Here is a 17,339-nt window from a genome sequence, read left to right on the forward strand (position 1 = left end):
CAACGCGTTTGTGCAACATTGCTCAACATCTGTTGAGCAACAAATGCTGTAGGATGTTGAACCGTGTGTCATCGACTTTAGACTTAAAAAAATATAAGCTGCTTACAATACCAAACAAAAGCAGGTTACGAGAGCTGCTACATTAACATAGCCTGATTTTAGCAACACGGCCTACGGCCTCGTCGGCTAAATATCAGGCGATGTCCCGCGCGATTTCGTAGGATAATGGTTAAATAGTTGACACCACAGCAGTATTTATAATTCCATTTATTCACGTATCCTTATAATCGTACCAGGAATAAACAGATTTAAAATAAAGGATTACTTACATAAAGTCGGATACTCTGGAAGCTGGATTTTAGCAATGTTTGCAAATCAGTCAGTGTTTCGTTCAGTTTTTTCCCAGAACCAGGACAAACATGACCTTGCGTCTTTTCGCTCTCTATAACTGCCTTGAGTGGTTTCAGAAAGTTCCTCAAGGCAACAACACAATCTTTACCACGCACGGTGTTTGGCTGCAGATAAAAGTAACAAAAATGAATCTTTAGAAAATTCGATCTAAATCTTTGTAAAGAGACGAAAGTTATGCCGGTTTCTCCACTCTTGTTACAAATCAGTAATATTGTTTAAAGGCGAGTCATTTCGAGTAATAGGACTGAGTGGAGTCCAATTTGGTGTGTAATCGTACGAGTCATTAACAAAATCGGACTTCCGCGTAGCGGGCGTCCTATTTGCTTAATCACTCGTACGATTACAGACTTAATTGGACGACGCAAAGTTCTGTTGCCAATTAATCATAACCATTAACATTTCCGAGAAAAGAAATGCATTCCTTTTTCACTGTCTAATGTTGCAAATTCGTCCATTTTGGAAAATCCCCAGTTTGGTAAAGTAAGTGGTTGTTGCTATGGTTATTGCGAAAATTTCTGTGATTGGTGGATTAAGCTGAGTGCACGTAATATGACTGGCTGATGTAACTGTTCGATTACAGGTGCCCAATTACAACCCTACACAAAAATTAGTGAAAAATAAATCAGTTAATGTACCAATCAAATTCGAGAAAATTGTAATAGTTATGATTAAAGCTGGTATTTTAGTTGCTTCTTCTTTAGTTAGGATCTAAACTCGATGTACAGCGCCTTAGAACGTTTTCGGATCATGGGCGCAATATTAATTCTTTTGTTGTTGTTATTATTATTATTATTATTATTATTATTATTATTATTATTATTATTATTATTATTATTTACCGGAGCACGGGGAAGCTCCCCGGGTACTGGAGCAGAGATTACGTAAAACAAAAGAAACAAAAGCAAGTTAACAAAACAACTCCAAATAAAGGCCAATCCAAAGTGCCCAAAAATACTTCGCTTTTCGGTACCTGCAGAAAGCCCCGTTTAAAAGGACGTCAATTCCGTCTACGCCGAAACAGCTGTCCAGGCCTGTGAATGCCTGGGTGGTAGGACTGTGCCCATACGTAAGGTACTGGTCTGACGGCGGAGTTGAGTTTAATGTGTAATGACCTTGCTGTATTTTTTTGTGCATTTTAGTTGGTACGTTTTCGTGTTAAAATAAGACAGAAGAACAAATTGATGGCGATTACACATGACTCCTGAAGGCCCTTGGTTCAACTCTGGATCAAGTATTTCAGGCGAAAATGTCTTCGATTTTTGTAGATGAAAACTTAATATTATGTGCCTTACCATGTTTTTGTTCCAGCTTTTTAAGTCATTTATAACAAGTTTCCTCAAAGCTCTCCCCAAGACTCCTCCACGGTGAGAATTGCTGAAGCTATAAGCCTCTTTCTGTAAAGGAAAAATAAGGCTTTTCTTCATGTAGAAATATCACAAGACATCGATTACGTAAAATGGACGTGATCAAGCACACGATGGGCCTTAATCACACGACCGCCATGTATGCCCCACCGAAACTCGTTCCCAAACATTTCAACTCGAGGTTCGGGGTACGACATCTATTGTCTGTGGCCAATATGGCCGCCGCGCGAATAAGGCTCATTGGTTTAACGTAAAGACTTGTTTCCATATCTCAAAGTGCCCTTGGACTTGAGGGGCCATGGGTTGGGGGTGAAGGGTACAATAGCTGAAACAACTCAAACCTTTACAAAAATGCTAAATAGCTCTTAATGGAAATTACTGTCTGGGTGATATATGGCCTGATGTGTATGTTCGCTAAATGCTTACATTTTTCTCACTAATATTAATCCCATTATTAAACCATAAATAATTACTTACGTAACATTGAAATGTATCAAAGGTAGTGTCACTAAGGCACTGGAACACAGGATCGCTAGCTGCAACCAAGGATATCGCAAGCAAACTTGCCAGTGCTATGTATGTTACTTTTCCTACATGGAAAGTCAAACAACAAAGAAGAAAGGTTAAGTTATATACGCATCAGTATCATCAACAAAAGCGAAATGAAAACAGAGGAAACTTTGGGGAAAAACACAGGAAAGAACCGGAACTTAAAAGCATTCATTTGAAAAAGGGAAATTGACACAGCGTTTTCGCACGAGGTCATATGTCAACAAGCCCGCTGCGCTAGTGGGACACTGTAGATTAAGATGCTGATCATTGTGGTTATTGATTAACGTTACTTTAGTAGTAACGAGCGCAAAGCCTGAAAAATTCAGGCTTCATCGGGATTAAAACCCTGACTTCTGCGATACCGGTGCGGTGCTCTGCCAGTTAATATCTGAAAGCCACATATATTCGAACTGCGGAGAGAATCAAGTTAAGATGTTGATCATCGCAGCTATTGATTAACGTTACTTGAGCAGGAACGAAAGGTAAGCCTGAAAATGATTCCAACATGACCTCTTATCTAAATTAATGACTATCGTTGATTCCTAATTTGCTTTCAATGTTTGAATTTACTATTATCGTTAATTTAGGACACTGTGTCCCAGGACTTTTGGTAGCAGAGAAAACAACTCTATTGGAACCGCTTCTTTCCGCTTCACTACTCAAGACCAAAAAGGAACTTTAAAGTGTCTAGTCGTTGTAGTGCTGGAGCACTAGTTGCGGGCACTGTAAACTGAAAGGAAAAATTCGCTCAAATCAAGGCAAATGTTGATTTTTGAGAAGAGGGAAAACCGGAGAAAAACCTCTCAGTGCAGAGTAGAGAACCAACACAAACTCAACCCACATATGACGCCGAGTCAGGGAATCGAACTTGCGCCACGATGGTGACACTGCTCTTTCAAAGGAAGAATACCGCTTCGGACTAGATTAATAAGGCATAAGCTTTGATTTTAAAATGTTTAGCTTTGTCGTGAAGTTTGTTAACCGACCTTTTTCATTCCTACCAAGCAGCCATTACATATATCTCCCATAGGTACAGTCACTGAACACCGTTCAGTACGCGGCATCATTCTTAGACAGTACTAAATTTTGTGAACAGTGCTAACAGTCTAGGAGAATCTTTCAACATTAAAAAAGGGCTGAAATTGCTAAAAACCATCTTTAGGAAACAACTAATAATGTAATTGACACTAAATTGCGCAAGTATGAACACGCCTTTTATCGACCCAACAAGTTTCAATAAGATCGGAACCAATCAGATGACGTCTTTGATAAACAGCCATTTACGAACGAGAAACGATTCGTGGCTTAAGGTTTTCGATTAAAATAATTAGGTGACCGTTCATCATCAATTTTCCCTTTTTTGTCCTAAATATAATAGAAAAATCTGCTCTTCGACTGAAATTAATTGCAAGTGACGGGAAAACGAATAGCTTTCGGGTGAAATACAATTTAATGATTTCGAACTCTTAAAGTCAGATGCAAATTGAAACAACAGAAAGTGAAAAAAAAGTTTCTTGCACGTAAGCAGGGTTGGTTTGCGTTTGGTTTTAAAATAATCCACTTGTAATTGATAACCGAGGAATCCCGCTAGCTTTCTTTCTTTCTTTCTTTCTTTTGAACGGACGTAAGAGGCGGAAAATCAACTTTGTAACGCAAATGGCCCAATCCGGGAAATTTTACCGAGTACAGATATGATCAATAACTGATACAAAGTACGAATTTTTTCTCTTTTATACCATCGTCTCATTTACAACCGAGTTTTGTTTTATCTTCTTGATAAACTCGTTTGCATGGAATTTGAGGGAGTTTTGATCCTTTGGAAAAGGAGTTTAAATTTGTTTCGAGTGAGGCACATACAATTTTTTCATTAGAAACTTGATTAAGTTCATAAGTTCGTGTTTAAGTTTCACATTATTCAAGTTTTATTTGCCAAAGTGCGTTTTGGTGACTTGACTTTCCTATGAAACATAAAGAAACTCTTTTATTTTTTTCTTTTAACGCTCAGTATTCATACATTACAGTGACGCAATTTGGAGGGAAAGACTTGAGCAATTCACGATCATGAAAATAAGTCGCTAACCCGTCGCGAAAAATCCGAAAAATTGTAGTGGCCACAGCTATTTTCAGTCTCCCCATTCAGCTCATTTCCGAACCAGTTCTTCGCATTTCCAAACAATACATGTGAATTTTTCAGGAACACAAACACAGCCTTTTTTCGGTATACTCTGGCGCAAAACGCGATTTACCTCAAATGGTGACTTTTGTTCCTTCATTGCCGAAATATGAAGTGCAGAAAATATGTTTTCCAGTCAGCAAACGAAAGAGAACTGCAGTATAGGTGCTTTTGATCAACTAAAATAAGTTAAGATTTCAGGCAGAGAGATAACAGTGTGGTTGGGACACAGAAATACAGGGTTCCATTCCTGCCATGGCCAGCAGCTCGAACTTTTCTGGATAGTTTGTGGGTTGAACTCGTAGGAAGCGCTTTGAAACACTTAGCCGACTAGTTTGTCCCCTGTAGATGAGATTCTTTTGGTAAACTATGTTGTTCATTTGTACCTTGGGTGGAGTATCACTTAATTTTACTTTACTAGAGCAAGAGGGAAGGACTGAATTTTCCGTCATCTTGCTAAGAGGCAGCTCGTCGAAATAACAACCTCCAGCGTTAGCTTTACCGAAAAATTGGTTCGATTAAGTTAACACCCCATACAGTGGCACAGCTCGAACCTCCTTGGAATGAATCTTTTATCACCCACCCACAGTCTTGAGACTAGAGAGGAAATCAACGTTTCAAAACCAGCACTTACCCATGGTCACAATTAATAGCTATTGAATGTCTTCTCCAGATGAGTTTGTTTCCAAAAACTTGATCAAGTCCTTCTTGGTCTAACAACTTGGAATCTTTATTTGATATGAGCTTTAAACTAGCCAGAACCCTTTTTATACAGGTGTTAGCAGCGGATGTTCTGTGCATTCCTTTTCTAAAGCGGATTTCATAACGACCTTTAATCATGATCTAAAAGAAAGGGTCTCAATTACTTTGACCGACTTCGTCAAATTAAAGTTCCTCCTTAACAAGACGAAAATTGAATGATTGGGGGAAATCAGGAATCGGTTATTTTTCCTGTTCCCTTATCGTACGTTATCATAGGACAAAGCCATGCAATCATGCGAAGAGAAACAAAAAAAGAGACCTCGACAACTTTCGTCTTTCTAATCATAGTTGTGAGTCATTGGGCCGAGAAATAATGTTTCCTTCATAACTTACTATATCGCTCAGCTTTTCCTGTCTCTCAATATGAAAAGTTTGAGCAAAGCTGAATTTCTAACCTCATTTTGATATTCATACCAACAATGAAGTCAAAGACATGAATTCGTCCAGAGTATGTCAGGGAATTTTTCTTTCTTTAATTCTTAACAATTAGAATAGCATATAATTAATTGTATGTAAAATTGGTGACAAATACAGTACAATCTAATAGTTTTCCAATTTGGCCCACAAAATACACACTTATATAACTACAACATTCTGAACTCACTCCAAAACTGAATAATTTTGTAACGCTAAATTTTGCCTTGAAATTTCTAGTAGCTGTGTTATAAATTTCGTCATATATTCAATTATACTTGCAATAATGAAGGATTAGTAAGATGGCTTCGACTCCCGTTTTGTCGTCGACGAGGCATTTGAAAGTAGTTGTATATTTTACGGAGGATCTTTATGTACCCTTTTCTGGTATTTGTCCAGCAATGAAGTTATCATGCTATAAGCAATTTTGGCTATTATCTTGTTGCTAATCGTTTTATTAAAAACACAACACTGTGACCGTTTAAAAACTGGTCAACACTGACGGTATTTAATTCATGAACGCGAAAAATCACTTGCATTACCGGTAACATTGTTCTTTAAAAGCAAATACAGAAATGAAACTACTTAAGTAAACACAAGGAAAAGAACTTAAAATTGGCGAAGGAATCAGTGTCTTAATAGGTCTGGAGATACAAGTAACTCAGCGGATGAACAAACGTCTTCCTAGAGCCGGCCACCTTTTATCCATATGTACAATGATCTAAGAAATTCGTTACATCTAAAAGAATCACCAAGCCTTTTGTAGCTCGGCTTTAAGGCGCCTTAGTTTAGAAAACTTGTGGGATTACTGTTGGGTTTTAAGAATCAGTGAAATGCGCAACTGTGCCCGAGAAACCAAGACCGTAATCAGACCATAAGCAAATAGACTGTGCGCATGCGCGCTAGCTCCTCGTCGATTTCCACCGTTAGTGGCGATTTCATCCAGTTTAAACACGATAATTACGGGGGTTTTTGTTTCAATTATCACAGTGTAATCCTATATGATCTCAAAACTGAAGTAGGTAACTGATCGCTCGAACATTCGTTCCGGAAAAATCGATTCGAAACCTACAAAGATATTTTCAAACATCTGAAGTGCGCTTCACAGAAGGCAAATGAACAATTAAAAAGCGAATTTAATTTTGGACAAGACTGCTTATTGTTGAGAATCACACTAAATTTGTGAGCGACCTTTCCGACGTTTTCGACAACGCTGTCAAGACGTCGAAAAAATTAAGCCATAACGTTTCGTCCGTTTCTATGCTGTTACCAGAAATTCCTAGCTTTCGATCTCGTGACTGCTTATAACATTTCCAAACAATGGGCGACACGTACGATTTATTCATCTAAATTGCTTGAACTCCCTCAAAAGAAAATGAAACGCGTATCGCGTCACAATTTTGTTTCTCTGTCGCAAATAACTTTCGTCTACTTTTGGAAAAAGCCTGCGGGCAATGATGTAGCACAAAACAGTGGTTGTATACAGTAAGTTATTATTTTTCTATGAGCATTTTTCAGTTTTTGAAGTTAAGTGATAAGACCAACGATGTTGTTTCCTCTTTCCTTTTAGTCATTCATTGGGTTACGACCGCACGGGGACATTTTATGATGACATTTGTGGATGTGCGCATGTTCTTTTTTTCCTTTTTAATTAATCTCTGCAAGTAATGCTTGAGATAACCTGAAAATAAATCCTTATTGTTCAGGCTTAGCCTTTTCATATCCTGTTAATATCAAAGATCCTCTAAATGGTAACCCAAACTAACGAAGATCAATAAAATTGTCTCCAAACAAATAGGTCTGATACAGTTCACTGAATAACAAACTGAGACTCCTACGAGACGAACCTCGCATTCCTGAAACGATTGCTCCAGTCAATTAAAATGAACGGGAGAATCGTGCCCTATTACAGTTATAAATATTATAAATCATGTAAATGGGACAACGCGAGTTTGGTCAAAATTCGCCAATCGAAATCTTTAACGTTAAGCATGAACACCTTAATATTCGAACAATTACTCCTACCATCACCAATTTTTGAGAATCAAATTCCATCGATCCGAGCGATTTTTAGAACTTACAATTAGAAAGTCCAATTTAAAACGTCAGATTTTAAGTTGAAACTCTGTCTGTTTCGGTCGTCTGCCATAAAAGACACAATAAATAGTAGCAATTCTGGTCATTATTTTCCAACTTGCGTAAGCCGAAAAGCTTCCGTAAAAACTAGCGTTGATAATGAACCTTAAAGAATCATCGGTTAAGGTAACGCTATCGTTAGCAAGGTTTTGTCCTTGTTTTATTTTATTTTCGTACCCTAATGGCATCGAAATAAGGCCTTTAATATCTTGTCTATCTTGTGCAGTAGAAAAGAAGACTTTAAGATGATATTATGTTTTCATGGATGGGTATAAAAAGACGTTAACCAACGAGATGAAAACTGAGTGACGTCATTCATTTCTTTCATCGAGTCCTTTCACAGGAATTGAACATTCACATGAGCTGAACAAATTGACCAGTTCCCAACTGTGTGGCTTCATAGCTCAGTTGGTAAAGCATTGAATTGCATCGGCATCGCGTGGGTTCGAATCCCGTCAGACCCAACTGAGTCTTTTAGTCTAGAAGAGACAATTGCTTGAATAGTCCAGATAAATGAGGGGATCATATCTCTCTGTCTTCTATAGCCCGCACTTCAATTATGTACATTTCTTTCGCGAAAAAGGTAATTTTACTACGTGGCACTGGATAACAACAGATTTAACCATCAAAGGGTCATTTGGTCCTTAATGATGTATAAGACAATGAATGCACATGCCCCAGATTATCTTCGTCTTTTCACTCAGTATTACTCTAATTACAACCTGAGAAACTCTGAGGGAAAACTGGCTTCGTCAAAACCGAGAACTAATTATTTAAAGCGAAGCTTCTCCTATCATAGCGGGGCCACATTATGGAATAACTTGCCCAGTAGCTTAAAGAATGTTGGATCTGTTGATCAGTTTAAGCGAAACTTGAAGAAGGTATCCAGCATATCGGATTCCCACACGACAATCATGCAAAGCAGTTGTATATAGTTTTCGTTTTTAACTTGTAAAGCTTAAACTGATGATTTTCCGTGTTTAAATAAAGCCTTACTACTACTACTACTCAGGCGACTAGTACTACTACTACTACTTCTGCAAAGCTGTAAGTCTTTGGAAATCCGTGTAAGCGTCATTCCCAATACAGGAATATTAATTGGTCCAAGCAAGGGAAGAGACAAAATCTGACAAGGGGTTTGGCACTGAACCCACTAGTATCCAATAAGATGTTTTTTCTCGTCGTGTCATTGCATAATTTGTGCACCACATGGGAGAGATTATTCTTTTTGGATCCTTGCTATGCTGTATTTTTTACATCGCAAAAAAACAGAAGGATTACAAATTACATCTCTTTCATGAGTTGTTAAAATTCCGTCTTGCACGCACTTCCCCTGAGAGTCTGTTAAAAGAGACGGAGTTGAAAGATGGGAACCGGATGAGGTTTGCATCAGAAAAGACGATGACTAACTATCAGTGAATGAAAACTAGTTAACAAGGTTCCACACCAAAACACATGTTTTTTGAAAAGCGTGCTTGGATTTCTGATATTGCAAGATACGACGAGTGCACTGTCGAAATCCATTGAATTCTTTAGGTTGTACATTTCTACCGGGTGCCGTTTCCCGGTTTGGCCTTACAGTCACAACAACATTCAGATCTTTTTAGTTTCGAAATGAGCAGCTGATTGAGAGAAATCAAACCTAATTTTAACATTCTTTCGAAATCTTCGATTTTGAACGCGATAGGTCCAGTTTGTTACCATGACAACAGCAATTAAAATTATGTGTATGGCATGTATTCCGACATAATTATCTCCAGACAATTTCCCCCCGAAAAAACAATTTTTCTTGTTCGAACAAAAGAATAAGATTCCCCCAGGAGAGTTTACTCGTATGCGCGAGGTACCCACTTGATAGGAAACATTTGAGGCGTAACTTTTTCTTGGAATGAACGCCTCATTACACAGCCTTAGGATACGCGATAGAGTAATGAATGCAAGATTTTTAGCCACAATAATCTGAAAAATCTAGAGATTTAAAACTGCACACTTGTTAAATGTTTAAAAATATTTTACTTGTCTGTTATTGTTTCTAATGTTATTTGGATGGCAAATTGAGGCTTTTAAAGACCTCACCAACCGAGGATAAGTCGAACTGGGCTTTGAATAACCGGGGCTCGATACACACATATGCGCGCTCCCATTGGTCCATAATTGCGTCACATTTTGTGGTTATCAATTCTGCGCGAGTTGAAAATATAATTCCTCTGATAAACACCTGAGCAATTAAAAGAAAACAATAATTGTCTTCAGATTGGTCGAATAGTTGTCTTGGGGATTTTATTCGACAAAGAGTAGTTTCAGTTCGAGTCTTCCCTTGTTATATTAATAATAATAGTGACTTGTTGTCGCCATGAGGTCCTTGCTTGGTTTTGAAGGCCACAGCTCTCGTTTGTTACTGCGTCCGGTGTCCGACATAAATATCCACCGGCTTTCACCAAGCCGGCTCCACTGATGGTGATGACACCAGGATATGGTACTCTGTTTGAAGCATTCTCAGTGATTTCTCGTTCACAAATGTAGAGTTTCTCCCCTTGTTACGTTCAGGGTTTCCACGGTAAGTTACTTGTAGTTTTCCTTTGTAATAACGGAATACAAGGCTGCTGTCCAAAATAATTTGCGTCTCACACATCCTGACTTATGGTCGCCTACTCCTTAGAGACTCGCAACTGAAATTCAGGCGACCTCTTCTAAATGTTTGACTTTAAATAAAGAAAGCCGAGGATTTTTGGATTAGAGAGAAGAAATACTGTCTTGTTCTAAGCTCTGGAGGTCGTTTACGTGAGTACGAGATATAAATCTATACTAACACCAAAATTTGGCTTGATAGACATTCACGCAATCCAAGAACGTTTAGAGAAATTCTTTCTATAATTAATTCAGTTTCTTGAGAATTTCAAACCTCCGTCTCAATGTGTTGCTTCAAACTTCAGAAAAGTCTCATTTTGAAAGCTAACTTTGAAAAGGAACATTGAAGGAGTGGCATTACTGAAACGATCCATGTTAGTGGCCGATCTCCGTACCCGGCGACACCACTGGTAAAAATTAAAAGCAAACGGGAAAATAAAGTATTCATAGACTTCTTAACAGCGTTTACAAGAATGTTAAATTGAAATGTTAATAGGACCCGCGTTCCTAAATTGACATACTTCCTGGACTCTGACTGCAAAGAATTCGTTATTTGCAAAACGCAATTTGGAATTACAGTTGGCCTGGCACAAAACATCGTCTAGCACTTTGGTATTCACGCAATTAAGATTGTCCTCAAATTGAATTAAGTTTTAGTTCGATTTGCAAAACAGAATTTTCTAAAAGCTTGAAATGTTTCCGACTACATTTAAAGTAGACACTTGTCAAAAAGAACTACGTGGAATCTCAGTGAGAAACTTTAGAACAAGTAAGAAAGCAATCAAGTGAAAGAGTTTCCAAGAATTTTATGGTCTGCTTCACCTGCGTCTAAACGATATTCCTTTTGGAACACTGTTATAATAATGTTACTGAAATTTACCTGATTTATAATTGGAACAGTATTTTATTCCTCTAAAACTTGTTCTTTTAAAGCCTGTGTTTTGAAGATTTCAATTCATGACGCCTTAATGCTTGCGCATGCGTGTATCAAACGACCCTTTTCCAAGAATCAACGCCTCATTGATTACTAACGAGTAAACGATGACGAATGGTAATTCCAAGCATTTTAGTCTCTTGTTCCTTACAGCGTAATTTCATTGCAGTTCGCAATCAAATTGTACGTGTCAAGATATAAAAAAATTTAGGAACGGTGAAACAGCATTACAGTTTGTTCCTTTGGAATCCATTGTAAAAGTTCAAATGTTGGAAGTTAAGTATGTTATAGCATGTTTTCCTGAAAAGGTCCTCGTTTTAATCGATTTACCATTACGTCTACGAAATCTAAATTGTACTAAACTGATCTTACTGCAAATGATTGTTTAAGCTATCTATACCATGGACACCAGGCTAAATTTAAAAAAAAACGTATTGAGTGACCAGGCAAGCGGATGTTCTGTTCCCTCCAATACACCCACAGTATTCTCCTTTCAACGAGCCTCGATAAAAACAAACAAGTACAGATTAAAACATCGTTTCCTTTACCAATTTCATTCAGCTGATTTAAGGTTTGCAATTTTATGCTTGGAAAAGTAATAGGAGGCTGAATTTGCTAAACAGATTGCTCTTTTTGAGTGTTGGCACAGTGTTTTGTTTTGTTTTGTTTTTTTTTTTTTTCTTCTTTTTTTTATTAAAGGAGCACCCAGCCAATTTTCATAAGAAAAAGCCCATTCGAAGTGGTTGGAAAACGGCTTTTAACCTTCGTACTGATTCTTCAAGCTTTCTTCCGGCAGATAAAAGCTCTCTGATTTTCCACCCTCCTTTCCTTCACTTTTTATACAATATTTTAATTTAGAAAAGAATATTGTTCATAACCGAATTACACAAGGCGGAGGAAATAATGCATAATAAAAACGGTATGTTTTCAATAGAGGTGGCAGGTTGACCTCTGATGAAGAACATGTGTGTTACTCTTGACTTTGTGAGTCGAGAACTAAACAGTTATGTATTATTCCATTAATATCAAAGTAGTTTTTTCAGCCACATGATTATCATGACTGGCAACCTGTTAAAATCTGTGAAAACACATCTTGACAGATTAGCCGGCTGTTTTTGGTTTTATTCCCTTACTTTTTCATCAAGTTTAACTGCTTTCATTAAGATTTTCCTTGGTGAAGATTGTCCATTCAACATGTTAAATTTTCAGACAGTTTATAAAGGAGTAAAAATATTAATTCAGTGATCATTCGGTCTGAAAGTCATCACTTAGTTGGCCAGTCATTCTCAAGCTGTTTGTTAATTAGCAGGCCAGTCAGTCATCGCAGGAATCTATTGGTTGGTCCATAGCTTTGTTACGTAAGAAGACAGAAAGATCAGGTGGTTTGTAAATACTTTTGAGGTAGGTAGGTAGAGTGACTAGGTTGTATATACTTGCTAGGTTGTATATACTTGCCTCTTGGATTTGCTCGATTCCTTGACTGGCATAAAATTGACATCATTGGTAGTTTGGTTGGCCAGTCTTCATTGCTTTGGCTGATTGGTTGCTTACTAGCCCAAGTGACCTATTCTTTGGGATGGTTGGCTAGATTTGTTCGACCAAGGTATCTTCAACTTTAATGGCCTCTGAATGGATGATTGGTTTATAAGAAGGCGAGTTGATTGGTTGGGAATATGAAAGTAAACTGCTTTCTTCGACTTTCTTCTTGACTGATTGATTAATTGGTTGGTAATTTGGTTGGATTGATGATTGATTGTATTCTTTTGATTGCTCGAGTTAGCCAGTTCATTGATTTCTTGGGTTGGTTATTGGTTGAGTGCATTGATCGATTGCTTGATTGCTTGATTGACAAATTGCCGCTGATTGAATGGCTGAAAAGTAATGTGAGATGATTAGTCGAGTTTTTCGTTTAGGTTTACTTGCTGATGTATTGGTTAGTGGGTTGGTTAATCGGTGTTGTGTGCTGTTTGGTTGATCTGATTCAGTTGCTCTATTGATTTGCTTTGGTAATTGATCATTGCGCTGATTGCATGGTTTGGTTGGTGTCAAGTTGGCTGGCTCATTCATAATGGTAATAAAACTGAGTGGAGTCTAATTTGGAGTATGATTATAGACGGAATTGGACGACATGAAGTCCTGTAACCAATTAATCATAACCATTACTATTTCCGAGGAAACAACTGCATTCCTTTTTCACTGTCTAATGTTACCAATTCGTCCATTTTGAAAAATCCCCAGTTTGGTAGGGTAGGTTGTTGTTGCTATGGTTATTGTGATAAATTTTGTGATTGGTGGATTAAGCTGAGTGCACGTAATATGATTGGCTGATGTAACTGTCCGATTACAGGTGTCCGATTACAGCCAACTGTCCAATTTCACTGTCCCATTTCAACCCTTCACAATAATTAGTGAAACATAAAGTAGTTAATCCACCAATCAAATTTGAGAAAATTGTAATGGTTATGATTAATAAGGTAATTGGTTGAGCGATGCATTGATTGGCTGACGTCGAATGATTGATGGACTGATTGGTACATTCCTGGAATTGATTGTTTGATAGCTGAATGGATAGCTGGATGCATTGATGAATGAGATTGGATGCATGGATGGATGGATGGATGAATGAATGGAATTGGAATGCTGGATCAATTGATGATGGATGGATACATTGATGGGGCTAGCTGGATAGCCAGATGGATGGATTGATGGAGGAATTTATGATACTGAATAGATGGAAAGGGTGGATGCATGCATGAGTGAGTGGATGGATTTATTGATGAGCTGGATGAATGGATAGGACTTGATTGAAAGATGGATGGATGCTTGGATAGATGGATGGATAAAGTGAATGGCTGCCTGAATGACTGACTGACTGAATGACTGACTGACTGCCTGGCTTACTGACTGACTACTGATTGACTGACTGACTGACTGACTGACTGACTGATTGATTGATTGATTGATTGATTGATTTATTGATTGATTGTACATTGGCTGAGTTGGGTAAATGACTTACTTGCTATCTAAGAAGATTGATCTGTTAGATGAATTGCTTTGTTAAGATGTTAGAGTGACGCTTCAGTTCTTTCTCTCAGTGAATGGACATTTTTACATTTTTGTAGTTTCGTGCGCTAATCTCGCCTTTTGTTTGCCTCTTTGAATAACCGGAGATTGGCAAGATATTGTTCTTAGAACGACGTATGCCATTCCTTTGGGTTACGCTATCAGTTACCTCATCAATTCAGTTGTCCTCGAGAAGCGAGGAGGAAATCATACCCTACCCGATTGGCCTGTAAGTCACTCAGTTTTTGTTTCTTGACAAGTTACTTTAACTCCAAGGTGTTTAAAGAGCGTGGAAATTTTCATTCTGTAATTTTTTTTTGTCCATAAACAAGCATACCACCAGAGCGTTCTAACGTTTTTGCAAGGCAATCAAAAGCCATACGGGAAACGGTCCACTCCAGTAACAAGATCACAGGTACCATAAGGAGCTAAGTTTTTTTCGTTCGGACTACTCTTTAACAAGAAATAGACTGACGCAGAAACTATGACCAATGTTGCCTTTCACCATAGCATCGATGCCTCGAAATTGTCTCGATCTTTTCCTGGTAGCTCGTTACGAAGAAAAGGAACAACAAAATGCATATCATGGAGAACTGAATAGAGAATCATCGTTGTTAATTTGGGTGCTGCATTGGTTTAGATTTGCGCTAGTGTAAAAAAGCATGTCAAAGCCTCATGACATCAGACTAGCTGAGAGTTTTGAAATGCTGATTAACAACTGAGTGGAAAACACGCCGACGACAAAACTACCAGTTAAGCTTTCCCGAGGATCAAATCATTTGAGTAGTCCAAAAGATAGAGATGTCCTTGTCAAAAGTGATCTCTCAAATTTGGCTAGCAGTTGAACTTAAAAGAGACTGTTCTTGTGAAGGTGGAATGACGGAAGAAGCTCACTAATGCTTTCGTCCTCAGCAGAGATTTCAAATGGCTCAATACCGCAGAAATGGGCGTTTGATATCAATTGTGAGATTTCTGAGAAATTGTTTTGAGAATTTGGCCACCTAGATCTTTATTCTCTTACCGAGTAAAGGTGGAAATAGCTTCTGAGGGGGCATGTTTTTGCCAGACTGTCGCTACTTCTGCAATTACTTCACTTGGCCAGTTATGGCTCTCTGAAAACTGCCTATCAATACAGTAAGTAATATGATAAGTTATCACCAATAACGTTTGTAAGTTCCAACCTGCGAATTGAACTGCCCAGTTAGAATAAATGATTTGCTTAACTGTCAATTGAGACATCAAGCAGTACTCACCAGGTAAATAGATGATCCCTTAATTAGCCAAGTTCTCCCTTTGTAACCTCTCCTAGCATAGCGTCCTTGTGAATGTATTCTCGTTGTAATCACACTTCCATAGTTGGTAAATGCTGTTCGAGAATATGTACGATAGAAACACAAATAAAAAGTACCAGAAAATGTGTATTTCAGTCCGAAGGCAAAGAATTTCACCACTCCTAGATAAGTCGTCAATGAAAGAATACACCATTATAAGTGTATCACTGCAATTACGTTGGAAACAAATATCCTTCAGTTATTAGGTAGGGAGAATACATGAGACGCCCAGAAATGGTTTTAACATTGACTTTTCGCTTAGTTGGTCTAGGTTCTCCGTTAAAAGGAATGTGGCTGACTGTAGTTCCCATGCCAAAGTGAAGATTGTTAACAACTTGCTTCAAACATTTTTTTGGATGCTATGTTTCCACCCACACAGGAATCAAGTATTCAGAATCAACTTGCATGATGCAGGGGAGTTAAACTTGCGGTCACTTGCCATTAAGACTTCCTTCGAAGATGTGATCACAGATAATTTTGCATTCCATCGATACCGTAACGAGTGATACCTCGTAATCATGCAGAGATTGCCTAATATTTTTTTATATCTCTGTCGCTTCACGGCATTTTGCAAATGTGTTCTTGAAATTATTTTTTTTTTGACGGATAAAAAGGCAAACAACCAAAAGTCAAATTCTCTTATTTCCCTGGAATAGCCAGGTACTGTGTCATCCATTATTGCCCCAAAATAAAACGGGTTTCCCGTTGTCTTTTTCAATAGATACTTCCAATATTCTCGGTCGTGGAGTTTTGAGTTCGCTGCTACTGAATTTCGATTCTTTCTGGATTCTTCTTTTGAGAAATAAAATGCATTTCTGTTGTGTTTCTTTTCACAAAAAAAAAAAAATTAGTTAGGTAACCTTACCTTTAAAATCACGGTAGCTTTAATTCACGAAAAAAGCTTACAATACTGCTAATTCGAATTTTACTTCTTCAGTCAAACTTAAGCTTAAAATTTTTGGCTTTTGCTAAAAAATTGCGTAAATAAAATCGTACGGTGGGAATGAGTTAGTGTAGTTCTTTTTTCTGGGACAAAAATTAAATTTCTGTTCTCTGTGGTTGAATCGAATGCAACTGATTTTCTTGGCGAGTACATTCTCTCAAAAAATTTCGAAATTTTAATTTCTTGAAAGGAGTTGGTTGTTTGCTCGTCAAGGGCTCGCGAAACTGGCATCTGTGGTCCTAGTTAACTGGGGGTGGTCATATCATTGTCAGACTCGGACCTATTTTCTTCCCATATTTCCTAGTCTAGGTTAATGCTGAGGTAATGTTTGCTCGACGATTTCCTTCTGAAAAAATCTTTCCTAAATGAGATTTTCTTTTTTCTTTCAGTAGTTTAATTTACACTCCACTGGTTATTAAATTTGTTGAAAACTTCAATTAACGAACTCCCCCATACTATCAAATCTCCTGAACCAATCAACTGTATCAGTCGTTATGCTTCGTTTCTTAAAAAATCGTTTCACCCAAAAGTGTTCAAATTTCGCTTATCCTTTGTCGGTGTATTAAATTAATAGGAACCGAACGCTGGCTTGAAGTATCTGACTTCGGCTGCTCCCGTTAAACCAATC

At 37.8% G+C, this 17,339-nt stretch overlaps 2 protein-coding genes across 2 annotated transcripts in view; one reads left to right on the forward strand and one right to left on the reverse strand.

Moving 5' to 3' along the window:
• The window catches only part of LOC138005071 (uncharacterized), an 8,139-nt gene extending 2,931 nt beyond the window's left edge, over nt 1–5,208 (reverse strand). Inside the window, exons 1-4 of the mRNA XM_068851360.1 lie at nt 5,135–5,208; nt 2,253–2,365; nt 1,704–1,805; nt 330–515 (exon numbers count right to left, since the gene is read on the reverse strand). Coding sequence (XP_068707461.1) covers nt 330–515; nt 1,704–1,805; nt 2,253–2,365; nt 5,135–5,138 — 405 coding nt within the window. The 5' untranslated portion in view covers nt 5,139–5,208. The remainder of the gene's footprint in view (nt 1–329; nt 516–1,703; nt 1,806–2,252; nt 2,366–5,134) is intronic.
• A 5,016-nt stretch (nt 5,209–10,224) lies between these two features.
• LOC138006804 (enolase 4-like) overlaps nt 10,225–17,339 on the forward strand; it is an 89,025-nt gene continuing 81,910 nt past the window's right edge. The window contains exon 1 of the mRNA XM_068853377.1: nt 10,225–10,369. The gene's annotated coding sequence lies outside the window, so the exon portion shown is untranslated. The remainder of the gene's footprint in view (nt 10,370–17,339) is intronic.

Source organism: Montipora foliosa, chromosome 6, assembly GCF_036669935.1.
Source record: "Montipora foliosa isolate CH-2021 chromosome 6, ASM3666993v2, whole genome shotgun sequence".
In the NCBI taxonomy this organism is placed as follows: Eukaryota; Metazoa; Cnidaria; class Anthozoa; order Scleractinia; family Acroporidae; genus Montipora; species Montipora foliosa.